Source organism: Pogoniulus pusillus, chromosome 26 (genome assembly GCF_015220805.1).
Source record: "Pogoniulus pusillus isolate bPogPus1 chromosome 26, bPogPus1.pri, whole genome shotgun sequence".
Taxonomy (NCBI): domain Eukaryota; kingdom Metazoa; phylum Chordata; class Aves; order Piciformes; family Lybiidae; genus Pogoniulus; species Pogoniulus pusillus.
This window is the reverse complement of record NC_087289.1, coordinates 14061881-14089475: the sequence shown is the minus strand read 5'-3', so window position 1 is coordinate 14089475 and position 27595 is coordinate 14061881. Positions and strand designations below refer to the sequence as shown.

The 27595-nt window shown below is 42.9% G+C and overlaps 1 protein-coding gene across 2 annotated transcripts in view; it reads right to left on the bottom strand.

Annotated features, from left to right (window-relative positions):
• Positions 1-27595, bottom strand: part of TFDP2 (transcription factor Dp-2) — a 43172-nt gene that overhangs the window by 4014 nt on the left and 11563 nt on the right. The window contains exons 3-11 of one of the 2 annotated variants that reach the window (XM_064165143.1): positions 26134-26200; positions 22214-22317; positions 18834-18955; positions 16331-16378; positions 15271-15427; positions 14597-14743; positions 10156-10224; positions 8807-8958; positions 3027-3193 (exon numbers count right to left, since the gene is read on the bottom strand). In XM_064165143.1, the coding sequence (XP_064021213.1) occupies positions 3027-3193; positions 8807-8958; positions 10156-10224; positions 14597-14743; positions 15271-15427; positions 16331-16378; positions 18834-18955; positions 22214-22317; positions 26134-26200 (1033 nt within the window). Of the gene's footprint in view, positions 1-3026; positions 3194-8806; positions 8959-10155; positions 10225-14596; positions 14744-15270; positions 15428-16330; positions 16379-18833; positions 18956-22083; positions 22122-22213; positions 22318-26133; positions 26201-27595 lie in introns of those variants that run through there. The other variant, XM_064165144.1, reaches the window with a different exon arrangement.

Genomic DNA, 27595 nt, shown 5'->3' with positions numbered 1-27595 from the left:
AAAGAAGGACAATATGGATTTGACACATAGGGCAGTAAGATGGTTCATAGATGAATACCTCTGCCTTGTACTTTCATTGTCTAATATGTCTGTTTTCCAGTAGGCTCCAAGAAGTGAGGGAAAAGAGGAAGTCTGTGAAAAAAGGGGAGTTTAAGCAGCCATTTCCTATCTGCAAAGGATTGTCAGAATACAAGCCTGTCTACACTTACTACTTCTAGCAGAGTAGATACATTGCTAACACCTATGCTTAAGAACCAGGGAAAGCAGCATGAAGAAAGTCTTCCCAGAGTGGTGCAGTTCAATTTAAGAGTGCCATCCTTCTTAGGAACTAAGCATATCTTGCAAGAGAGAGAGACTTGGCAGCAACTTGTGCTTTACACAAGAAGGTTCCACAGGAATATCCTCAGTAGCCTTTCGTAGTTAATGCAGAAGAGCTGCACAAGATTACTCTTGATAGCTGAACAAGCTCATCCACTCGGGGGGAACTCTTTTCTCTTCAGATCCAGCTCCAGATGGAAGGCTGCTATTAGGTCTCCCTGGAGCCTCCTCTTCTCCAGGCTGAACAATCTCAGCTCCCTCAGCCTGTCCTTGTAGCAAAGGTGATCCAACTCCCTCGTCATTTTTGTGGCCCTCTTCTACACCCACTCCCCCACTAGAGGAAATGTGTTTCCTGCGTTTGTCAGTTAACTCCACTATGCAATTCATCCTTTTAACTGTAGATATGTGTTGTGTAATCAAGTAGCAAGCCACAGAAAGAAGAAACCTTTAAAATACATGCACATCCTCTAGCAACAACACTTCTGGACTAATTTTCCCAGAGGTTGAGCCTAACCCATGTCTGAAGAGCGCATTAATTGCCTCACCTTACTGTAAGTAACACATCCAATCAACACACTTCTTAGGATCAAAATTCTAGCTAGGTTCCTGGCTGCTGTTTTGCTGCTAGGGAGATAACCCTGCTCACAACATTCTTTAAGAATATGCAATCTTAGCAGCTCCTTTTTTTCCCCCCTCTCTTTTTTCTGTTTAGTTTCTTTGAAACAGAGCAGCACTTGTTTCTTACTTGGACAGGAACGTCACGGTTGTTTGCCCTTTAATGTGTTCAGTTAAAACTTCCACCAGCAGTACACTGGTGTCACCAAGTTTTTTTTCTTTCAGAGGAAACTAAACTGAACTAAAACCTTCACCACCTTAAGCACGTAGTTTTATCACTTCATCTTTAAAAGCTGCTTTCACTCAGTAAATAGTATAATGGCACAGATGCTTTTTGCAAGTGTAAAGAGATCCTGTTCACTGAAAATAACTTAACGAAGGTTTAAAACAAAACAGAAATCTTCATTTGCTCCTCAACACATGGTAGCAATTAAGTGACTTGAAGAATGCAAGACTACTAAAATACGTGGGTCCTGCTCATTCTCCTTTTTTCACCTTGGTAGTAAATGGTGGTAAATAGTTTTCAGTTTAATGAACCCGAAGAGAACAAATCAAGATTTCTTTCAGCTTCTCTTTTTGGCACCAGTGTAGCTGTACTTGGTGTGTATGCCATTTACAATGCATTCATTTTAGTGAATGCAACTGAATTATACTGAGCAGTGATCTGACATCAGAAATGTTAAGCAATTGTTCAAATCTTGTCTCATGAATAGAAAAACACACATTCGGCTCCTGACTACTTGTTTTGCTTAGCCAAACAAAGCAATATCTTAGAGATAAAGTCTGCAATTACAAGATCCTGACATGGAGATGAAATGTTGCCAAGAGAAGGGAATCCACTTTAGGAGAGTTTGAAGAGAAAAAAAAAAGTTTCCAAGCTCCCTGTGTGAAAGACACAGTTTTATGCTACTGTAAATTAAACATGACCAAAGCCTTTTTAGCAGACAAGCCAAGGCAATGGCTTTGTTCTCACCTTCCTCAAAATTGAAGGTCTGTGTACAGTAACTCATAGGCTAATGCTTCCCTTACAAAGTCCCTCCAGAAATCTGAGACAGGCTTGAGCTAAGTTTTAAGCTTTGGGCAGAGCAAGAAGAATGCTGTCAGTGCAGGAAATGGTTACAAATTTTAGCAGCTCCAGTCTAGCGATGCAATACTGGAGATGAAGCTTTGGGTCTCTTCAAGTGTGACCTGTTCAAAGAGCATGAATTAGGGAAGGTAAAAGCCTCTGTGAGGGACATCTGGAGGCTTGGAATTCCTTGAAGCCTTTTGCTTTACTTAGGAAAACTGAGTTCTCTGATGGCACCTGCTGGCCATGTGTCTTATCCAAGTATCACTGTTCTAAAAGGTTCAGACTGTTTACAGGTTCGTTTTAGGACACAGTTCAACAGCCATGGTGGTCTCAGGTCAGATGGTTGGACTCAATGATCTTAAAGGTCTTCTGCAGCTGAAACAATTCTATGATTCTATCAGGAAGTGTGGAAATGACTGGACACAGGAGAGCTACCACCCATGTACTCTGAGTACACTGAGCATGTCTACATGGACAGACATGGACAACTCTTAGCAGACAAAGTGAAGTGTGAACAGAGCTGAGGCACATATAGAATCACAGAATCAGTCAGGGTTGGAAGGGACCACAAAGATCATCTAGTTCCAACCTCCCTGCCATGGGCAGGGACACCCTACCCTAGATATGGATTACACTCAACCAGATCAAGATGCTCTTTTTGGCTCCTCTTCCTCCTCAACTTGGGAAGAGTTGCCTTGTTCCAGTTTGTACCTGCACACATCCAATTAGTCAAAACGAACACTAACCCACAACAATCTGTTCGGGATGTTAGCTTAGTTATTTAAGAAGTAATTTCCTCATAAGGCAGTTCTTTCAGAAGTTTGTTGTTACAAATCAGTATGAATTAAGTTTACAGGACACCTATGACAAGCCTTCCATATTAAAAGAACTTCTGTGCCAAGCCTGCTGGCACCTGTGTAACTTCAAATGTGACATACCTGTGCAGGTTAGTCTCTCACTAGATTTGCTTCTGCTAACTAATGCTACAAATTCGATGAGGAACAGTAAGTCTCCTCTAACTTACCTGTGATGTAGCCTTCCAAGGCTTTTGGCACCAGTGATTTTGCAGTTCTTAGGTCCTCAGCTGAGCATCTGCCCACCTCAAGCCCAAAGGACATTCCCATTCTTTTTAGCACCTCGCTGTCATCGTGAATCTCAAAAGTGTTATCAAAGTTAAAGAGGTATTCAAATCTGCAAGTAAAAGGTCAAAGAGAGATGGTTTTGAAAGGAGCACAGCAACACTTCTTTTGCCTGTTTTTTATTGATATGCACTGAGGTGTCTAAATTCTTTGTTCTCTGCAAAAGGTTCTTAACGGAAACAAAAAAAGTTCAGCAAATGCTTGTTCTCTTCTGCTTCTGTGACTGGCATGCCTAAAGACTTTTAAATGGTGCTCTCTCACTTAAAGTAACTCCACCAGTGAAGAAAAAAAGTAACATTTTCTATCTCATTAAACAAATTCAAAGGGGAAGAGGGAGGCCTTACTAAACATGGACCTTCGCTTGTGCTAAATCCAGTACTTTGAAAGGTCACCGGCAGTCTTGTCGCCAAAATAGCTACTGGTTTTTCTTCTTCTACATTGCATTTTCTGTTCTAATGTGCAACAATCCTCCTGTGAGCTGACCTATTTACCTTAGTATAACTTTGTGTTTTTGGATGCAGCTAGAATAGCAGTCTGTTTAGAGTTTTGTACATTCACAACCAACTATTCCCTCTGCAGGACTCTCAAAATGGTTTTTATTGCATATGAAAGTAGAAATAGTGATATAAACTTAATATGGCCTTAAGAAAAGCAAGCTTAGATTATCTAGCCTGGCCTTATCCTACAATTACAGGCTACTAAAAGCTTGGGGCAGAAAAGGACCTGAAAATGTTGGATGACAGCCAGAGGAATATGAGCCAGTGTGTGCTCAGGTGGTCAACAGCATCCTGGCCTGGATCAGGAACAGTGTGGCCAGCAGAAGTAGGGAAATAATTGTCCCCCTGTACTTAGCACTGGTGAGGCCACACCTTGAATACCAGGTTCAGTTCTGGGCCTCTCAATACAGGAAAGACATTGAGGTGCTGCAGCTGGTCCAAATAAAAGAAAAACTGGTGAAGGGTCTGGAGAACAGGTCTTGTGAGGAGTGGCTGAGGGAACCAGCATTATTTAAGTCTGGAGAAGAGGATGCTGAGGGGAGATCTCATTGTTCTCTGTAACTCCCTGAAAGGAGGTTGGAGTGAGGTGGGGTTCATCCCTTCTCCTTAGTATCAGGTGATATAACAAGAGGAAATGGCCTGAAATTGTGCCAAGGGAGCTTTAGGTTGAACAGTAGGAAAAATTCCTGCAGGAGTAGTCAGGCATTGGAACATGATACTTGGGGAGGTGATGGAGTCATCATCCCTGAAGGTGCTCAAGAAACATGTGGACATGGCAATTTGAGACATGGTTTAATGGCCATGGTGGTGTTGGGTTGAAGACAGGACTCAATGGTGAGCCTTCTGTTAGTTCTCCAGGCTTGCACCCTCTGCATTGTATTGACAGGCTTTTCTTATACTTGACCCAGTAGCTTTGGAAAAAAATTGTCTTTTGTGCCTATTCACATAATTCTCAACTAGAAATCTACATGCTACGTGGTGTAACTGTCAGCTACAGGCATCATTTCTCTTGTGACTTGTATCTATTGTAAAACCTGCTGCTTATGCAGCTATATTTAAAGTGCATCCACATTAAAAGGGAAACTGTTACATGACAACTTACCAACTTCACATCATTCCTTACAACATAACTTTAATATGTTCCTTCTACCTAAACTGGTGCAAAGTCACATAACTATGTTTAAACAAACATAGTTATTTAGACAAACATGGGAGATCAGTAGCAAACCAAGTTAAAATGAGCAAGCTGTGCAGTCACCTAAGCAATAACTGAATCCAGCTTTTATTGCTACAGGATTAAAAGCTGTATTTATTGACAGCTCTGCAATCCTCCTCCCATGTGCTGTGGTCACACAAAAGCTTCCCAACAAACAAACCTAGAGTAATAGTTCTCCAGCAGAGCTTCTAGCAAACTTCAGCCTCTGGCACAGGAAGTCCTCTCTCCATTTCTAGGAATGCTACCTACTTCTGCCTTCTACTATGTTACTACCTTGTCTTTTAAAAGCCATTTGAGGGTTTTCTTTCAGGGGATTCACATGACCCCTTTTTGAATTCATGTAAGCTTTTGGTATGAACATCAGAGGCTACAAAGATGCTGAGGGGATTGGAGCATCTCTCTGAGGAGGAAAGACTGAGAGACCTGGGAAGAGCAGCCTGAGAGGGATCTTCTCAATGCTGATCAATAGCTAAAGAGCCAGGAGCAAGAGGACAGGGTCAGAATATTTTCAGTGGTGTCCAGTGAAAGGACAAGGGGCAATGGGCACAAACTGGAACACACAAGGTTCTATCTGAACATGAGGAAAATCAACTTTACTTGCCGGACGCTGGAACCCTGGACCAGGCTGCCCAAACCCTGGACCAGGCTGCCCAAACCATTATGAACTTTCCTTCTCTGGAGAGATTAAAATCTTGCCTGGACAATGTATTCTCTAAGGTCCCTTCCAACCTAAGCCAGTCCATGATTCTATGATCCTGGGCAAGTTGCTGTGGGTGACCCTTCTTTAGGAGGGACATTGGACTGGATGATTTCCAGAGGTTCCTTCCAGCTCCTACCATTTTGTGACTGTGGAATGCCACAGTCTGCACAGACCAACAGTTACAAAATGATTTATATTCTTTTTGTCCAAAACCTGTCACCTGGCATTTTCTCTTAATGTCTCAACTTTGGTAAGCAATTGTATACAGCTGTTCTTTATGAACATTGCTCACATCATCCATGATTTCATAGACAACTGTGAAAACATCATCCTCTCTTTTCTAGGCCAAAGAGTCCATCTGTTTCCTCTACGAATGCATCTTCACAGCTTCAGGCATTCCTGATGCACTCCTGTGTCTCTCTCCTGATTATGCTATATTCCTTCCAAAACCAGGAGAGCACAGATTATTCTAGATGAAAAAGGACTTTATGTACTTAGTTGTACATTGCTTTTTTTTTTTTCTTCTAATACCTCCCAGCATCATTTTGGCTATTAATGAGAAATCAACTCATGTTCTCATAGTGTGATCTGCCAACTTATTATCCTGTGATAAAATCTAGGTCTGACCAGTGGCTTATTAGCTGCAGCTGAAACCAAGTGATGGAAAGGTGAGCACACAGGCTGACTAGTAATCATAGAATCAACCAGGTTGGAAGAGACCTCCAAGATCATCCAGTCCAACCTAGCATCCAGCCCTAGCCAATCAACTAGACCACGGCACTCTTGTTCAACACCTCCAGGGACAGCGACTCCACCACCTGCCTGGGCAGCCCATTCCAATGCAAATCACTCTCTCTGCCAACAACTTCCTCCTAACATCCAGCCTAGACCACTCCTAGCACAACTTGAGACTGTCCCCTTGTTCCGTTGCTGGGTGCCTGGCACAAGAAACCAACCCCACCTGGCTACAACCTCCCTTCAGGTAGTTGTAGACAGCAAAAGGTCACCTCTGAGTCTCCTCCAGGCTAAACACCCCCAGCTCCTACAATCTCCCTTCAGGTAGTTGTAGACAGCAAAAGGTCACCTCTGAGTCGCCTCCAGGCTAAACACCCCCAGCTCCTTCAGCCTCTCCTCACAGGGCTTGTGTGCCAAGCCTTTCACCAGCTTTGTCACCCTTCTCTGGACACGTTCGAGTATCTCAACATCTCTCTTGAATTGAGGAGCCCAGAATTGAGCATAGTACTCAAGGTGGTGCAAATACTCTCCAATAAACTACAGAATTTGGATTCTCCAAACTAAGTGACCAGTTTTGTCAACTGCCTCATTTAGCAGATCAATGTAGCAGTGGTTTAACCACCATCAGTTTCTGGCACCCTACATCTTGCTGGTGCCACTGATCAGTTGCATGAGTAACCACAGAATCACAGAATGCTAGAGGTTGGAAGGGACCTCCACAGATCACCAAGTCCAACCACCCTGCAAAGCAGGATCACTCAGGGCAGGTCACACAGGAATGCATCCAGAAGGGCTCTGAAGATCTCCAAAGAAGGAGACTCCATGACCTCTCTGGGCAGCCTCTTCTGGTGCTCTGGCATCCTCATAGCAAAGATTTTTTTTCTCATGTTGAGTCAGAATTTCCTGTGGCTGAGTTTATGACCATTGCCCCTCATCCTACACTGGGTATCACTGAAAAGAGACTGGCTCCATCCTCTTGACAGCCAGCCTTCAGATATTTGTAGATGCTAGTAAGGTCCCCTCTCAGTCTTCTCCAAACTAAACAACTCCAGATTTCTCAGTCTTTCCTCCTAAGAGAGATGCTACAGTCCCTGAATCACCCTCATTGTCCTCCATTGAATTCTCTCCAGTAGTTCCCTGTCCCTCTTGAACTGGGGAGCCCCAAACTGTGCACAACATTCCAAATGTGGTCTAACTAGGAAAGGAGAACCTCCCTCGACCTGATGGACACACTCTTTTAATGCACCCAAGTGTACTATTGGCCATCTTGGCCACCAGGGCACATTGCCCTTCCATGTATAACTTATTATCAACAAGGACTCCAAGGTCCTTCTCTGTGGAACTTCACTCCAGCAATTCAAACAATAATCACAGTAGAAAGCTTAATTTGGTATGTTCAGCTACAGATCTCCAGGTGACAAAGCTTACTTAATTTGGAATGTTCAGCTAAGTATCTCCAGGTGACAAAAGTTTATTTGATTTGGGATGTTCAGCTAAAGATCTCCAGGTGACAAAAGCTCATTTAATTTGGGATGCTCAGCTAAAGATCTCCAGGTGACAAAGCTTACTTAATTTGGGATGTTCAGCTAAAGATCTCCAGATGACAGTAATATTGAAGCTAGGTTATATAAACTGAAATATCAACAACTTAAACAATTTGGTGTGCTTATTTTTAGTAGCAATGTTTTCTTCCAGTTTGATACTACAGAAGCTTGTTCACACTCTTCTAGATCCCAAATGCCAGTTTAATCTTACAGCTTCAAAGCATTTCTGAAGCCTTTAACTTCTTAATGACTTCAAACCTAAACACAGAGCACCATTTGAAAGTGCAGTAAGAACAGTACAGCATGCCTGTTAAGTACAGTTAAGCTAAATCAATATTGATGCTAAAATTTCTAACTTGCTTGACTGAAGGGAGCATTCCAAAAGTTTTGTCACAGAATATATTTGACTTCAGTCCAATTTTCAACAAAGATTCAGCATTCAATAGTATACCTCTTTGCATAATGGTGCTTAATTCACTAGAGATTGTCAATTGTTGCCACCTGTTAACTGACTTAATGCTCAATGCAGGTTTTTGTACCAGAGAGTCAAATCTGTAATCCACAGTACTAAAGCAAAGCCAACTATTTTCAACTAATAAACTGTTAACAGTAACTCATACTTTCAGCAGTCTTTTCACAGGATGAACTGCCAAAGTGCCCAGAAGCACAGAAGTGAAGAATTCCAGAAGAGTACAATAGCCATTTGCTGATAAAGACTGTATTTCAAACTGCTATTTCTTCCCTTCTAGTTTTTGCAAAGCCATATTAATAAACTTATTTCTATTACTACTGCAGCTGCACTGAATATTAAAAAGCAACACCACCAACAAAACACCTCTCTGAGTTAACAACAGCAAATTTAAATGTATTATTACTTCTGGTAATCTAGAAAAGTGTCTCTTATTTGTTAAAAGAAAACATTTAGTTCAGCAGAGAAAGTAAAATCCTAAAAAATGATTCTACAAACACTCACTTATCACTTGATATGCTGCAGTCTATAATTGTTCTTTTGCTAGTGTTGACTATTAAGAAAGGCAGCTGTATGGTTGAGTTCAGAGCTGGAGGTCCTCGATTCTGCTGTTCATTTTGCTGATTTCTTTGTACCAAGGTTTTGAATGCTATTTGCTGTAGAAACAAAGAAAGGAAAGATGATTACTGACAATGAAAGAGCAGACATCAGTGTATCTGGGAAGCGGAATTTCATAGCTCTTATGCACTAGCTCTCAGTATCTCCAGTCATTTTCTGTCATAAGGCAAGCTGTGGCCTGATTTCCTCTTTGCACTAGTGAAGCTCATCAGAAACAAAAGTTAAACACAAACTTTACACACATATTTTAATGGCTATGCACCCCTCACAATCCCTGGAGAAGAAACAAGAAAGAAGTGATAAAGCTCAGTGGAAAATTGTTGCCCATTCCTGGCATCAGAGGTCTTCTCTGTTACTTTATGTGTATTAACTATCTCAGACCAGGTGCTAGTTACACTGAAACAAAAGTTAACAGAAATTACAGCATTCCCTCACTTCTCAATCCCCCTCTCTAACCATTCTCATCCACATCATTCCCTTTTCCTCTCTCAAATGAGTTTAAGCCTTGCAGAGAAGAATTTCAAAACAGCTGCCATGCATGACAGCAGTTACTCTCTACCAAATTCTTTTATCTGACTGCATATGTATGAAAATCTGTGGGTTTAGAAAATGTTAGTTGAAGGATTGGAAGGCAGTGTACTTAACCACTTTGAAGCACTACTTAAGGCAAGGTTCATAGACAGAATCCCAAAGGACTGCTAAACCATTTGACAATTCACATAATCAAAGAAATGACAGTTCTAGATAATAAGGGAGTGCAAGTCTGTAATTTTCAGACTAAGAGGTGAGAGAGCCTGAGTTGCCTTATTTTCACCAGGATAATTTCACATCAGTCTTAGAGAAGGTGCTAATTTACTGGACCAGACAGACAGAATCAGGTTTTTGGCCCTGAGTAAACAAACAGCTTTCAGCAATGAAAAAAAAAAAAAAATGCATCAGATACTTAAAAGTTTCAGTGTGCACCTAATTACATGAAAATTGTATCAATATACTTGCACCATGAAAAAAATAAAGCCTTATTGGCTGTAATCTCATAGCAAAGTTTGATTCCATTTAAATTACTGAAAGTCTGCACAGGCCAAAGCACTTAAGAATATTTGTGAGTGTATTTAAACAAAGATGCATCTGAAATATATCTCTGCAATCAAACCCAAAACTCAAGTCAACTCAAAGGCATATGTCAGAATGCAAAAGAGCTAACATGCTGAGTTTGTGATTAAGGAAATTAAATCTACCTGCAGCAGCAGTTCTTGTAGTTGGGCTCGCTTCTGTTTTATCCTTTCGATCCGCTTCTGTTTCTCTATCTTAAAACAGAAATATATATATGCATCAAGATAAGCACTTAGTTACCTTGGCTGTTCCACTGTGCCAAACTCAAAAGGCTTTAGAGAGTGACAGCAGCCCCACAGAAATCCATGCTTTCTTTGTAGAAGGTGCTGAACTCCAGAGCTCGGTGAGGAAATTGCACAAGCCCTTCTGGCCCTGCCCAATTGCCAAGTATTTTCTTCTTTTCAAACAGACTGTACAGGGTCAACCCACCTGGGGGAGTGGTCTGGAACCTGACCCCAGCTGGTCCTGATCCTTCCCCAGGGGTAGGTCTGAACACCACCAGGTGATGGTCGTTCAGCTCACTCGCACTTCCTGTCTAAGATCCATAAAAGCAGAGGGACGTTCTGTTTGCTTTGTCTCCCTGCCTCTCCTGCTTGCTAGCAATCAACCACCATCCTATTTCGTGCTGCTCTTTGTTTCACCAGGTGGCCATCACCCACGAGGGGGACAAAGCCCATGGCCATCAAATCTGGTTGTATATTTACATGTTTTGTATCTTGTTTTCCATTCCCTATACCTTTGTAACTTCCCTACCTCACATACCTTGTATTTATTGTTAAACTTTTCTTCTTTTAGCTCCCAAATGGCAGTAAGATGATTTATTTGGGTCTGCATACCTTTCCTCTCTCTCCATCTAATTCCTTTTCTTTTGGGAAAGAAGGGGGAAGAGGGAAGGGCATCCTGTAAATTGTCTTTGGTTCTGTCAGCTATATTTGAGTCTCTGGGAAATTTAAATTAGAACCAAGACACAGACCAATGGCAGAGTCACTTGAGTTTCTCCCTAAAATATGTCTGACAAACTGTACCTAAAGAACACTCAACAATGTTAACTCCAGCAAATCACCAACTCTTACAAAAGGCTGTATTACTTCCCCTCTTTACTGCACCCTGAGCTCCAGCTAGCACCAAATATTTGTTTCTGGTTAGGTTTTATTTTTAACTGTTGTCTGCTACTCTCTTGGAACTGTGCATACACCTGTCACTATTCTGCTGCAAGTTACTAGACAAATATGTGGAGACTGGGCTAGGATCATCACCTGCATCTTTCCTCCACAACTTGTTTGGACTGCTCCTTTGAGACTTGGTTAAACTAACCAGATTTCAGCAACAAAAAAAGAGTTGTGGTAACATTTGGAACATGAGCATAGGATCCATTTATTTCAACAGGTTTGTTCATGTCAATTTATGGGGCAAAGCTATCTTCACAGAGAGAGTCATTTGCCATTAGAATGGTCTGCCCAGGGAGGTGGTTGAGTCACTGTCCCTGGAGGTGTTCAAGAGGGGACTGGGTAGGGCACTTTGTGCCATGGTTTAGTTGACTGGATGGGGCTGGGGGATGGGTTAGACTGGATGATCTTGGAGATCTCTTCTGACCTGGTTGATTCTGTGATTCAACCTAGGCAGCATTTTGGAGAGCAGTAGTACTGGATGCCTACTGGCACTGCAAATACAACCAAGGTCAATTAAACAGTGCTCTGATGAAGTGGATGTCAGTCATTGTTTAAAATGTAGCTCTCCTCAGCCTTTTGGGGCCAGCACTGTATCTTTGTTCCCCAAAATATTAAATTCTTAAATTATCTATTAATTGAACCACTGAAACTAAATGATGCAATCTTAAAACTTAGTTGGCCTAAGCCCTCCTATTTTATTTACAGTGTTGTTTTGTGGTGCTTCCCCTACAACTTTACTGTTCAAAACTCTTCCTTCTTCTCTTCCTAGGAGCAGGTGTTGATCTGTTGGAAGGTAGGAGAGCCATGCACAGGGACCTAGACAGGCTGGATGGGTGGACAGAGGCCAATGGGATGAGATTTACTAAGGCCAAGTGCAGGGTTCTACACTTTGGCCACAACAACCCCAAGCAGTGCTACAGGCTGGGGACAGAGTGACTGGAGAGCAGCCAGGAAGAAAGGGATCTGGGCATACTGACAGATAGTAGGCTGAAGGTGAGCCAGCAGTGTGTCCAGGCAGCCAAGAGAGCCAATGGCATCCTGGCCTGTATCAGGAACAGTGTGGCCAGTAGGATGAGGGAGGTTATTCTGCCCCTATACTCAGCACTGCTCAGGCCACACCTTGAGTGCTGTGTCCAGTTCTGGGCTCCTCAATTCAAGAGAGATGTTGAGGTGCTGGAACGTGCCCAGAGAAGGGCAACAAAGCTGGTGAGGGGCCTGGAACACAAACCCTATGAGGAGAGGCTGAGGGAGCTGGGGATGTTTAGCCTGGAGAAGAGGAGGCTCAGGGGTGACCTCATTGCTGTCTACAACTAACTTCCCTACAAGGGAGGTTGTAGCCAGGTGGGGTTGGTCTCTTCTGCCAGGAAACCAGCAACAGAACAAGGGGACACAGTCTCAAGTTGTGCCAGGGGTGGTCTAGTCTGGATGTTAGGAGGAAGTTGTTGGCAGAGAGAGTGATTGTCACTGGAATGGGCTGCCCAGGGAGGTGGTGGAGTCACCATCCCTGGAGGTGTTGAAGACTGGATGAGGTGCTTAGTGCCACGGTCTAGATGACTGGCTAGGGCTGGGTGCTAGGTTGGACTGGATGATCTTGGAGGTCTCTTCCAACCTGGTTGATTCTATGATTCAGATCACAGCAGACTACTTTCTTTGCTGGCTTCCAATATGTGAATAACCAGATCTTGAAACAGTGAACAGCATATGATTGTTGCAGATGACACAAGAAAATTCAAGTTTCATACTCACAACACTGAAGATGCATTCACATGAATGCATGTAAACCACAAATTTATCCATGACTAAAAAGCCCCTATAATTCTGGAATACATCCACCCAAGGAGTGTCCAAGTTGCTGTCATGGAAAAGAGATGTAAAAGCTTTCTTACTACCACATCTAGAAAGACAACTGATGTAAATGAACCTGCACACAAAAGAAGATCCCCAAAACCCAGTTCTGTCCGTGAGAGGCATTCCCCATACCTTCTAAGATATTTAACATCACAGATATACCAAACATTAGGCATATTAAGATATATTTACAGACAGTTGTTCTGCAGTAAATATAGCAACTTGTGCTTTTTATTTATAGATCATGGCCTGAAGGATAAGCAGCATTGTGCATATAAATTCTGGCATCCCTGCAAAAACACAGTAACTCTTGGAATGCTGGAAAAACAACAGAAATAAGCAGTAAGTAAAAATCACACTTTTCTAACGTGATTGATTCTATGAAGAGACCTCCAAGATCATCCAGTCCAACCTATCAACCAGCCCTACCCAGTCAAGTAGACCATGGCACTAAGTTCCTCATCCAGTCTTTACTCCCCACCAGTTCATTACTAGTACTTGACATCCTAGCAGGAATTGTTTCAATTTAATTTTCATTGAATGGCATTTCAAAGTACAGACTAATGTCTATTAATCTGTAGAACAGAGAATAATGGTATAAATTTAAAAGGAAACCAATATGTAAGCACAACTGCACCATAAATGCTTCTGACATTCTTTTGGATAATTCAGGCAAGTACATACCTCTGATTACATCAGGGATTACTTTTAAAACTAACATCAATTTCTATAAGGTAAAGGTTTTTTTTTAAACCTTACATAGTACATACTAAATAAAGCTGAACAAAGCATACATAGACTCACAGAATCAATGAGGTTGGAAGAGACCTCCAAGATCATCCAGTCCAACCTAGCACCCAGCCCTATCCAGTCAACTAGACCATGGCACTAAGTGTCTCATCCAGGCTTTTCTTCAACACCTTCAAGGACAGTGACTCCACCACCTCCCTGGGCAGCCCATTCCAATGCCAATCACTCTCTCTGGCCAACAACTTCCTCCTAACATCCAGCCTAGACCTCCCCTGACACAGCTTGAGACTGTGTCCCCCTGTTTTGTTGCTGGTTGCCTGGCAGAAGAGACCAACCTCACCTGGCTACAGCTTCCCTTCAGGTAGTTGTGTAGACAGCAGTGTGGTCACTCCTGAGCCTTCTCTTCTGCAGGCTGCACACCCCCAGCTCCCTCAGCCTCTCCTCACAGGGCTGTGCTCCAGGCCTGTCACCAGCTTCAGTGTCCTTCTCTGGACATGTTCCAGTATCTCAACATCTCTCTTGAATTGAGGAGCCCAGAACTGGACACAGCACTCAAGGTGTGGCCTGAGCAGTGCTGAGTACAGGGGCAGAATAACCTCCCTCATCCTACTGGCCACACTGTTTCTGATAAACATATCTTTTCAGTTCATCCAAATATCAGAAATTGTAACTTCGATATTGCACAAGAATCAAAATCAGTCAGGATCAAAACAAGAAAAAAAATTCCCCTTCTGAAGTACAGCAGTCCCATTATCACAACCTGTGAACTACACACAATTTCCCAACTTCCTCACCTTACCTCTAGATTCTGACACTCCTGAGCTGAATTTGTAGGAAGGCCAATCCATCTGATTTCCTTCTTCTCCTTGGAAATGATGTTCATTGCCATCAGGACATTAAGGGCATCGTAAACTCTCCGTCTAATATTTTTCTGATCATAAACTTGCTAAGAAAAGAGTGAAGCATTAATTATGGCAAAATAATTCAGAGACAAAAAAAAATGAATGAACATATCCCTCACAGACACAATGGCAGGCCAAGACAGTGATGTGAAAACACGATGCCTTCATCTGTATTAAGAAGTGGATACCATATGGTATGTACAATTGCAAACTGAGGCTTCAGTCCTGCTTTGAAACCTCTGTGCAGAAAATTCCCATCACAGAAAGTCTGACAAAGCCAAAGAAGCCTGACAAGACCACATATGGTTGCTGAAGAGTAGCCTTTTAAAATGGTAATTCTTTCAGCAGGCTTCTTCAATTTGATTACAGATTTAAAGATAGGTAAATTCTTCATTTCAGTTCTGTATTTTTGAATTTCAGAGGATTAAGTCTTTGTATTTGGGAAGCAGTTAAATAAGTTAAAGAAAGTATGGAGTGTGGCAAGACAGTGCAGAAACTGAAGGGACACAACTCTCTGACAGAGAAGACAATTTTGTAGTTGTGTAAGAAATGTCAGCATGTATTTGCTTACCGAATCTGTTGCTAGATGGCTGTTTGTGAATTCTGATACCAGCTCATCAGCGACTTCATTGTATGAAGTTGTTCCTTTAAGCTGAACTTTTTCACACACTTTCATTGAAAAATGCCTCAGACCTTTTCCATTTTTATCTCCTTTTTTGCTTCTCTTACTGGAAGGATAAAAAATAATTATTTTAATATGCTGAATGTTAATCATAGAATCAATCAGATCTCCAAGCTCATCCTGTCCAACCTAGCACCCAGCCCTATCCAGCCATCTAGAGCATGGCACTAAGTGCCTCATCCAGTCTTTTTGTGAACACCTCCAGGGACGGTGCCTCCACCGCCTCCCTGGGCAGCCCATTCCAATGGGAAATCACTGTCTCTGCCAACAACTTCCTCCTAACATCCAGACTAGACCTCCCCCAGCACAATTGGAGACTGTGTCCCCTTGTTCTGTTGCTGGTTTCCTGGCAGAAGAGACCAACCCCACCTGGCTACAGCCTCCCTTCAGGTAGTTGTAGACAGCAATGAGGTCACCCCTGAGCCTCCTCTTCTCCGGGCTAAACAACACCAGCAGCAACAGAACAAGAGGACACAGTCTCAAGTTGTGCCAGCAGAAGTATAGGCTGGATATTAGGAGGAAGTTCTTCACAGAAAGAGTGATTGGCATTGGAATGGGCTGCCCAGGGAGGTGGTGGAGTCACTATCCCTCGAGGTGTTGAAGAGAAGACTGGATGGGGCACTTAGTGCCATAGTGTAGTTGACTGGCTAGGGCTGGGTGCTAGGTTGGACTGGATGATCTTGGAGGTCTCTTCCAACCTGGTTGATTCTATGATTGTTTCTGTTCTTCACAAGTCCCAGTATCATCCCTAACAGCAAATGCATTTAGCAGAAAGTGATAAAGCAGAGTGATGAACCACAGCTACAAGGAATAATATACATCAGAGCTTTTACACGAAGAATTGACAGCTGCTGCAAGTGGGAACTGGTTACCCATCTCTGAAGTGAAGCAGATAAGACTACATGTATTGTTAATACATTATTAACCATACATGTGTACACAGACTTACGTTTCTGAAAGATCTGATTCTATAAATTCTTGGGTCCGCTTTCTGTTCCTAAGACAAGACAATTCAAACTTAGTTGAAAACAATGGATACTTAGATCAACAAAATCAATGTATTTGGGGCTTAGCTAGGTACTAATGTTTGTTATTACATGTTTATCAGCAAGGGAATGTAGCACATATACAGAACCTGCCAAAACTGCAGAGAAGGCAGTTGGGAGTTTGGAGTTTGTTCAAACTCATTACCAGACAAGTTCTGTTCCAAATTTTACCATGCTTTGCCTGTATGATTTTAAGGAAATCACTTCATCTGGAACCATAGTAAGTGCTGATGTGAGCTAGATAACCAAATCCCATCAGAAAGAAGTTAGGCTCTTTTGAAATGTCCTATTTCAAAATCCTCCATGTGGTAGAAAAACGCCTTTATCCTGCATTTCTACAACATTGAATGTTCTGCTATCTCTATAAAACCCCACATTTTCATACTAGAGCTGAGGAGAAACTCTGAAGTAGTTAGTAGACATGAATTTTGCACTGGAGTAGCAGCCATTGGTTTCCTCATCTTTCTGTGTCTTAGCTACAGGAGGCAAATTTCAAAAGCTGTATTCATACTTGTCTTTTGCTCTTGCAGCTGATGCAAAGTACACTGCTTGAGAATTGTGAATAAATCACTTCACACAGACACACACTGAGCAGGGCTCACAGTACACACCTCTGTAGCTTGAAGTCTGACAAAGTCATGAAGGGAGCTGAAGAGAAGTGGCGGATTTGAATATCTGTGTCATGAAACCTGTATGTATTTGGTTGTGCAATCCAGAACTCAGCAGCAACAGTGTGACATTTGGCTTTGGCAATCCCTATATATGGTGCTTCACCACCCATGCTGCACAGCTAGGGGCCTGAATGCAGCAGAGCTGGGGCAGGGAGCAGGAACGGCAGTGAATGGAGAGCTGCCCTCTGCTTTGTAAGCCAGGCTAACATGAGTTGTATGGAGTCCTGAGGATGAATATGCTCTTGTCTCACTTGGCTTTGGAAACAATTTGGAATCTGTGATAAAGAGCAAATAGCACTTAAAGCAAGAGTCTGGACTTCCAATCCATGGAACTGTCTTCAGCAAGGGCTCACTGCTTAGGTTTGGCAATACCATAAGCCCTTCCTCACGTGGGTTCTTCAGAGGAAAACATGACCTACTGGACAGACTTCTGCAGGAATCAATATTGATTTGCCACCCTAGTGAACTGCTTGCTCCATTTTATTGGCAAAACAATAAGCTTAGATTTTGACAGCATCCAAACAGAAGGATAGTGCTTCTCTTTGGTGGTGGTTGTCATCCTGCAACTAGGCTTCTCTCTGGAAATCTCCACTTGGGCTTGCATGAAGTTAATTTAAGCAAGCTAAAAGACATTGGTTCTCTGTTTTAGCAAGCTGTGGACAAGCACTACAGCTTTCCTCTCCACTGGGTAGTGAAGGAACTTCTGCCTTGCCTTCACATTATATGAAATTTGCAGAAATAAAGTAAACTTTGACAACTCTTTCCTCCAATCAAATCAGAACAAAATGGATTCACAAGGTATCTGAAAACATAAGCATCTACTCAGCAAAATAAGTGAGCTTAGAAACTACTCAGCTGGGCATGCAGTTTATTGACTCTTCAGTGGGAATATAGCAACTGGGAAGTATGAGTCTTTCTTGCTTACAGCACAGAGAGAAGAAAATTAGGGTACAAATATTATGATCCCATTTCTGCCACGACCTAGGAGGTAAAGCTGGAAAGGTACTACTGACACTCACCATTTGTTTAGAAAATGGATTTGTATCTGGATTGATTAAATAAATAACTTTAAATAAACAATTCATTTAAAATAATGTATTTAAAATAATTTACTTTTTACTTTTCAGAGGCAGAGCATTTTAATTTTCAGAGGCAAAGCATTTAATGTGTATTGAGACTGTTAAGTTCAGTGGTACTGATATTAAGGGAGAAAAAAAAAAGCAATACCACAATGACTAGATTTCCTTAGAAGAGATAAAACCAGTCATGTTACTCTGGAGTACCTCAAAACCCCGTGAAAATTTGTTGGTACTGTAAGATTGTAATAAAAATACAACATTGATTAAACCAAAATTTTCCATTACAGCTTTATTCTTAAATGCCTCTTGAAGTGTTTTTGACAGTCTTCCCTTCTGCTGTCATACGCTTGCCAGCAAAGCTACTTGGTTATACCCAGAACTTAGGAGAAAAATAAAAGCTTCTAGGACTCCTGAATTTGTGACTCTCCATTTTCACAAACAGACAACACCATTAACCAAAATTGAAACAGGCAGTAAAGGAACTGGTGCTTATACTTCTGCATTCACGTGCTCAAGACATCAAAAGCGTGTAAGAGGCTAAAGAGTATATTCCTTTCAGTTGTAGGAGTAGAAGCCACAGGCCAACACAGAGATACAACAGTATAAATAAATGAAAAATAAACCAAAAACAGACTGGAAGCTGAAAAAAATCTTACCCTGGGACCCAGCCAGAAGTTTCCACGATGTGTGTCTGTGTGACCATTGTTGGAGCTGGGTTATACGGATTCCCAATCAGAACACTCCCCGAATTGGTCAGTCTTTGTGATGCGCTTATGATCTGTGAAATTCAGAAACAAAAATCACAGCTTTCTTAAGAAAACAGAGCTTATGATAGCCCAAAATTCATACTACACACATGGTACTAAGAAAAAAACATAATTCTGCACCAGATGCAAGCTGCAGTCAAAATATACAGAAGGCATGTCAACAGAAGATGTTCCTACAGTGCTCTGAAGTATTCTACTGATCATACCATATCATTGTATTATTCATATGGACAAGATCCAGACAAATAGAATTAACTAGGTAGGTACATCTGATTTTTCATTAAGAGTATATCTAGGCAATTTATCGATCACTGTAATCAATAAAGCCTGCTTTACAATGGATTTGTCTCTCACAATTGTCTGTCTTTGGGATCAACAACAATCTTGAGCTGCAGGCAAAGTATTCCCTGCAGCTTCTAGTGTTCATAATATCTCAAGGCACTCTAGCCTGCTAGTAGTAGAACATTGGAGTTACAGAATGAAATGTAAAGTCTGGATAGTACAAAATGAATTTACCCTTACTCAAATCTGGTAAAATTGTAGGTACAGTGGTTGTTAGCACTAAGACAACTGGTCCCAGCTTTTAAACCACACCTAAGTTCATTCTTCAAAAGAAGTCATCAGAAGAGTTTGTATCGCATTCAAAAACAAAACACCATTAATGAGTTAATCTTTAAAGACTTGCTAAATTATTTTGCTTCCACCATGATTGCCAAAACTCCCTGAACAGGGCTTTTTACTCATATGTCTTAATTTGCCTTTTTAAACTTTATTCCATTTTGCCATTTACTGACATCTTCAGTACTTACTGTAGTAAATGTTGTTTCATTTACTGCTTGTCTGCCGTATGCTGACATGGGAGTTAGGTAAGCTATTTTGTTTGGTATCTATTGATATTGTTTAAATAGGTAGAAAAAATACTATCTGAAGAATTTCCCATTTCCTTAGCTCACTGAGCATTACTGCACATCCTTCCTGATAGAATCATAGAATCATTTTGATTGGAAAAGACCTCTAATAACAGAGTTCCGCTATCGACCTAAGACCGCCATGGCCATTAAATCATGTCCCAAATTACCATGTCCACATGCTTCTTGAACATCTCCAGGGATAGTGGCTCCATCATCTCCCCAGGTAGCTTGTTCTGATGCTTGAACCCCCTTGCAAGAAATATTTTTTCCCTAATCTCTAACCTAAACCTCCCCTGGCATAATTTCTGTCCATTTCCTCTCTTTCTGTCACCTGATACTAGGGAGATGAGATCAATCCCCCACCTTGTGATTACATGTACGTATTCTTATACTGAAAACATACATTTATCTAACCTTTGTCCTGTTTTGTTTGTCCCTGCAAGTAGACAGCTCAGCAAAAAAACAAGTGAATCCAGAAATTTGTGAAAACATGTTGGGTAATAGTGGAGAACAGAAGATCCCTGACTGGCTGTTTTAGATGCTGCGTGGAGGCAAAGAATAGCATCAACTTACTGCTGCATTGGTTGAAGTCAGAAACATTTTGTGACAGAACAATTAATTTTTAAAAGCTTGTGTTAAGCTCAGCACTGGTGGATCACCAGTGTGTGAGAATCAGCTAGACATCAAGCCAACCCAGTCACTTTTTATATCAATTTCTTGCAACACTATAAATAACCTTTATCTGCAGTAAGCATATGGTTCTGCCAGCACACGGCAGATATGCCAGAGAGGAGAGATTCTACCTGTTTTGCACACTGAAATGCATTTCACCACTTCCTACCCTCTGTGAGCCTTCACACTGCTCTGCTGATGTCTTGCAAATCACAGACCAAACGTGTCATAAAGGAGGATTTGATGTCCAATCTCTGTGACAACCACTATGACAAACTGAGGTGGCAAATTCATGTTCGAGTGTTCTCAAGGCTGACCTGTCCTGTGTCTGTCCCCTAGTGCCATCCAGTGGACATAGACCTCAGCAGCGGGCTCTCTCTAAGTCCATTACCCACAGTAGCCACCCTCTTCAGGCAGTGTTAGCATAAACGGGCACTTAGAAGCACAAAAATCCACCTCTCTACAGATTACTGTTAAAGCTGCAACTCCGTGGATACAAGGACAGAGTCATGGATATTAACGACGACACTAAATTGGGTGGGAGTGCTGATCTTCTTGAGGGTAGGAAGGCTCTGCAAAGGGACCTGGCATGTTAGATGGATGGGCCGAGGTCAACTGTGTGAGGTTTAACAAAGCCAAATGCCAGTCATAACAACGCCATGAAGGCTCCAGGCCTTGGGCTCTGAATCTCATGCAGTTGGCTACAGTCCATTGATTCAGCTAGATCAGGTTATTCCGGATCCTGCCCCTCATGAACCCAAGCTGACTGTGCTTGATCACCTTGTTGTCCTTCATGTGCTACATAATGGCACTCAAGATGATCTGCTCCATGACCTTCCCTGGCACCAAGCTCAGCCTGGCAGGTCTGTAGCTCCCTGGGATCCTCATTCTGGCACTTCTTGTTGACAGAACGCCACGTTTGCCAGTTTCCATTTGCCAAAGGAGTGCTGACTTTCCCTACTAAAAAGATCTCCTGAGCATTCTTTAAATGGAGAGCTCTGCACAGCAGAGAATGCAGGCTGGGAGGAACTGGCTCTAATGCTTGTGCCTATCTGTCCAACTGGGATAAAAGCCATTCAAAAACAGGAATAACTTTAATTGTGATGGGTCACCTTCACATTCATTTATATAACGTATGGTTCTTGTACTCAAGCTAACCGCTTGGTAAGTAAGCATGAGGACACTGCATTGCTTCTTTAGCTCTTTGACCAACAGGAAACCAGAAAAATCTTCTCCAAACAAGCTGCAAAACACCTGAGCAGCAGTACCTGCTCTCAAACAACCATCACTAACAGGAAAAGACAACTCAAGAATGGTTTCAACAAGTTACATCTCTAGCAAGGTATACTGATGAGGACATGACTCAACATATTCAGAGTAGCAATACTCTTAATGAGGTATTTTTTAATACACTTTTGAGTAATAGTTAAAATGACAGCTAGTAAAGTTGTTTCTAGTCCAAGCCAGAATATAGGTATCCCCTAAGGTAACACATAGGATTGCTCTGGGATTGGTAATTCTGGCTTGTCTAAGATGCTGTATACACATGTCCTCACCTTTCCATCCAGGTGGGGCTCTTCAGCAGCATTTGCACCTGCAGCAGGAAGCAAGGAGTTCCTATCACAGCAAGAGGAAGTAACACAGATAGTTGCATAAGTTAGTGCAACCAGAGGTGGGAAAACTTACCATTTGGGGTCCAACATTCACATTGATTGGTCCTAAAGTTTTTGGCAAAATCTTGGTTGGGGAGTTGGTGCTGGAAACTGGTATCGTGATTATTGAAATATTACCTAAAAGGAACAGTAAAAGAGTTTGAAATTACTTCTTTAGTAATCTATAAGCAATGCATATCTAACTCACCCTGCCTTCACACACAAGAGCAGCTCTGTGCTGAGAGCCTCACAAGTGCAGCTGTTTCTCTTCCATTCCTAATCTTGATTGTAATCATGTGTCTCACCCCATCCCTATGCACAGACACAACAAAATGGAGAATGACACTGGTGGGTCTGGAGGCAGAATCCACTCTAAACAAGAGCTGCCACTGCTTTGTATCCCAGAGCCTGTTTGGGTCTAGCTGGAGGTATAAGCCCTAAGGGCTACTTATGCTGTCTGGCATTAGGAGACAGAAACTGAAGGCAAACGAGGTGACAGGTTGCTTCAGAGCAGGGAACACACAACTCTCACTACTGCTCTGCCCTGCCCTCCTTCCCGAGGAGCTGGCCAGTATTCATCTTAGCCCAGTTGGTCCTAGGCTGACTCAGTGGTGTTTGATATCTGTTCCCTGGTCTTTTCTCATATAACCTCTTTACCTCCATTGCCTACTTGTCTCTTCTCGCTTGTTCCTGAACCAAGGCTTTTGTTCCAACTGTTATGTTAGTGTACCTGTTGTTCTGCCATGAGTCAACTGGGTCAGATGACAGGTCAGTGCTTCAGGCTCACACTGAACAGTTAGCTTGGGTTTCAGAGTGCTCCTATTGCTCATCCTTGCAAACTGTCCTCCTCTCCCTGGTCCAACTGCCATCAGCTTAACAGCTGCAATGATCATCTGAAAGGTCTTTTCCAACTGGAACAATTCTATGATTCTACACTTTCAGCAATCTTGGTTGATGACTGGATGGACATATGAGAGGAGGCCCTCCCTTGACCAGCTCGTCAAAGGTTGTCTACCTTGACTTCAACAAGGCTTCTGACACTCTCTCCCACGGCATCCTCAGAGGCAAGCTTAGGAAGTGCAGGTTGGATGAATGGACAGTGGGGTGGATTGAAATCTAGCTGAGATAGAGCTCAGAGGGTTGTAGTCAGTGGCACAGTCTAGTCTAGTCCACCAAAAGTGGTGACCCCCAGGGGTCAGCAGTGGGTCCAGTTTTGTGCAATATACTCATCAGTGACGTGGAGCAAGGCAGATCTTAATGTTTATAAATATTTGAAAGGTGGGTGTCAAGAAGGGGTTAGTCTCTTTCCAGTAGTGTCCTGTGATATATCCAGCAATGGATATAAACAGGAAGTTCCATCTTTGTATGAGGGGAAAAGTCTTTACTGTAAGGATGAGAGAGCACTGGAACAGGCTGCTCAGAAAGGTTGTGGAGACTCTTTCTCTAGAGACTTTCAAGACCCATCTAGACGTGCTCCTGTGTGACCTGCCCTAGGTGATCCTGCTTTGGCAGGAGGATTGGAGTCAATGACCTTTCGGGGTCCCTTCCAATCCCTACCATTCTGTGATTCTACAAATCCATTAGTAAATCCATACTGCATTTAGATAAGCAAGCACTAGAACTACAGGGAACTAAACCAAAGAAACTGAAAATATTCTAAAATAGATTAATAAAAAAAAGCTCCAGCAAGATGATGACAGTATTCACTGATAAACAGAGGAAACAAGCAAGCACTGAGAAAAATAAACCCCTGCATAAACCAAACCACCTGTCAACCTATGTACCACAAGTGACATGGCAGGACTTTAAGACTTACACATTAGATTGGAATACCTAAGTAGTCTGTGAGCACAAATTCCTCCTGGAGCAAAATAAACCTGGAAAACATCCAGAGGTTGTGCACAGCCACTACAGGTCATGGTTGGAAAGACAAATGAAGTTTGATCAAACGCACACTGGAATCACAGCAGCAGAGTAACTGCTTCAGATGGCCCAGAAGGAAAACTCAGAAATGACCTTATGGAAGTTGAGCACGTTTACATCAAAAAAAGCATAGAACCCCCCCTACATAACTGTGGTCAAGGTATTCAATTCAGCTGTTGTCTGAAAAAAATTGATTGCTTCTATTAGAGAAATTATTTGAAAACATTGCATTTGTGTTTTTCCCTATTATGACACAGTAATAAAACCCCAGTACGCAATAAATGAATTCTCAAAGGCCTAGAACTAGCCTGTGTCGTTCTGCATAGCTTAGGAAAGTAGGAAGATACTGTATCTCCATCCATTTTCTGATTAGCCTCTCATTTTTTTCAGACTCTAAGTTTGATGCACCTAACCTGTGATGATAAGCCAAAAAACACTGTTCCATCTAGTCCCCACATTTGCCAGCTACAGTGGCTACCAGCAAAACAGTGAAGGGTTGATGGAAGCTTTCCTGATCACAGGCTCACAGGATGTTAGGGGTTGGAAGGGACCCAAGGAGATCATTGAGTCCAACCCCCCTGCCACAGCAGGACCACACACAATCTAGCACAGATCACAGAGGAACACATCCAGACAGGCCTTGAAAGGCTCCAGAGAAGGAGACTCCACAACCTCCCTGGGGAGCCTGTTCCAGTGCTCTGGGACCATTACAGTAAAGAAGTTCCCCTTTGTGTTGAGGCAGAACCTCCTGTGCTGCAGCTTACACCCATTGCTCCTTGTCCTATCCCAGGGAGCAGTGAGCTGAGTCTGTCCCCCACTCTTGGCCAGCCCTCAGGTACTTATAAACATTTATCAAATCCCCTCTAAGTCTTCTCTTTTCCAGACTAAAAAGTCCAAAGTCTCTTAGCCTCTCCTCATCAGCCATGCCCTCCTGTCCCCTCATCATCCTTGCAGCCCTCCGCTAGACCCTCTCCAGCAGATCCATGACCCTCTTAAACTGAGGAGCCCAAAACTGAACACAGTATTCAAGATGAGGTCTCATCAGGGCAGAGTAGAGGGGGAGAAAAACCTCCCTTGATCTGCTGGACACACTCTTCCTAATACACCCCAGGATGCCATTGGCCTTCTTGGCCACAAGGGCACATTGCTGTGCCACGGGTAACTTGTTCTCCACCAGCACTCCCAGATCCCTCTCTTCCAGCAGATCACCTCCCAGTCTGTACTGGTGCAGTTTATTATTCCTCTCTAGATGCAGGACTCTGCAGTTGTCCTTGTTGAACTTCATCTGGCTCCTCTGTGCCCAGCTCTGCAGTCTGTCCAGGTCTCTCTGGATGGCCTCACAGTCTTCAGATGCATGAGCCAAGCCTCCCAGCTTGGTGCTGTCAGCAAACTTGCTGAGCAGACACTCTGCCCTCATCAATGATTGCAAACCCTCAAGTTTTCTAATACTGAGAAGGGGTTGTAGGTTTATTTTACTGCAATCCCGCAGCTGTTCTGACTACCAATAGGCTGTTTTAGAGTCAGAAGTGATTAATCTAGAAATGCTAATCTGAAAGAGCAGAGGACAAAATGCAATTACTGTACATTGTCCAGAAATCTTATAAAAATACCACAAGATATCACCAGTCACCAAGTCATGCTCAACCTTTTCTACCATTTCAAATAGCCCAGTCTGGAAACTTTAATGGTGAGATGCAAATCAGGAAATCCAGCACATTCTTCAACACCAAGAAAAAAAATACCAACAAACCACAACCAAGCAACCAACTTATTTTATGCTTTGTTTTAACTACATCTCTTTTTTCCTGTGAAAACCTGAAGATCTTTCAATATTTTTTACTGACATTTGCATTTCAGTAATAAAACATCTACCAGTGCGGACGTGTGAAATACATTTTGACATTTAAATGGAGTCTCACCAAACTGAACCAGCCATCTGCAGTGAAATCAGTGAAATTCTGATTTAATCCAGGTGAGAAATAAATCTTAATGTATGCTTCTTTTTTATGTACACAAATAAAATTCTCTTACCTTTTGTTGGACTCTGGTTCTGATCTATAAATCCTTTAAAGTCTCCATTTGTGGAAGTCACACCAACCTGAACAAAACAGTTTTGAAGTCTTAAAATCGGATACACATTTCTGTTTCCTAGTATGCAACTAACAGACACCTTTAGTGGGAGGTGTCCCTGCCTATGGTGGGGTATCACAGTAACAGTATCAACAAGGTTGGAAGAGACCTCACAGATCATCAAGTCCAACCCTTTACCACAGAGCTCAAGGCCAGACCATGGCACCAAGTGCCACGTCCAACCTTGCCTTGAACAGCCCCAGGGACGGCGACTCCACCACCTCCCCGGGCAGCCCATTCCAGTGTCCAATGACTCTCTCAGTGAAGAACTTTCTCCTCACTTCCAGCCTAAATCTCCCCTGGCGCAGCCTGAGGCTGTGTCCTCTTGTTCTGGTGCTGGCCACCTGAGAGAAGAGAGCAACCTCCTCCTGGCCACAACCACCCCTCAGGTAGTTGTAGACAGCAATAAGGTCACCCCTGAGCCTCCTCTTCTCCAGGCTAACCAATCCCAGCTCCCTCAGCCTCTCCTCGTAGGGCTGTGCTCAAGGCCTCTCCCCAGCCTCGTCGCCCTTCTCTGGACACGCTCAAGCATCTCAATGTCCCTCCTAAACTGGGGGGCCCAGAACTGAACACAGTACTCAAGGTGTGGTCTAACCAGTGCAGAGTACAGGGGCAGAATGACCTCCCTGCTCCTGCTGACCACACCATTCCTGATGCAGGCCAGGATGCCACTGGCTCTCTTGGCCACCTGGGCACACTGCTGGCTCATGTTCAGGTGGGTATCAATCAGCACCCCCAGATCCCTCTCTGTCTGGCTGCTCTCCAGCCACTCTGACCCCAGCCTGTATCTCTGCATGGGGTTGTTGTGGCCAAAGTGCAGCACCCTGCACTTGGGTAGTTGGAACTGGGTGATCTTTGAGGTCTCTTCCAACCTAAACCATTCTATGAGTCTATGAAAATAATTTACCCTAGGGGTAAATTACCAGAGATGTGGAAAACTTCAGATTCACAGTGGTGCATTTTAGGTTTTGTCATTTACACAAAGCATAGAAAGCTGGAGCTTGTATAGAAAAACACAAGATGAGTGAAGTAAGAAATTCCCTGGACCTCACCTAACACAGCACAGGCCCAGCACTATCAAATAACGGTAAGGCATTCTTCAGTTTGAGAGCTCTGTGCCTGTATCATCTTAGTCACCTCTCAAAGGTTCAACAAGGTATTCTGTTCTGGAAGCATGGAGCAAAGCTGGAGGTGGGTAGGTTCAGACTGGAGGTGAGGAGGAAGTTGTTGAGCATGAGAGTGGTGAGAGGCTGGAATGGGTTGCCCAGGGAGGTGGTTGAGGCCCCATCCCTGGAGGTGTTTAAGGCCAGGCTGGCTGAGGCTGTGGGCAGCCTGCTCTAGGGTAGGGTGTCCATGGGCATGG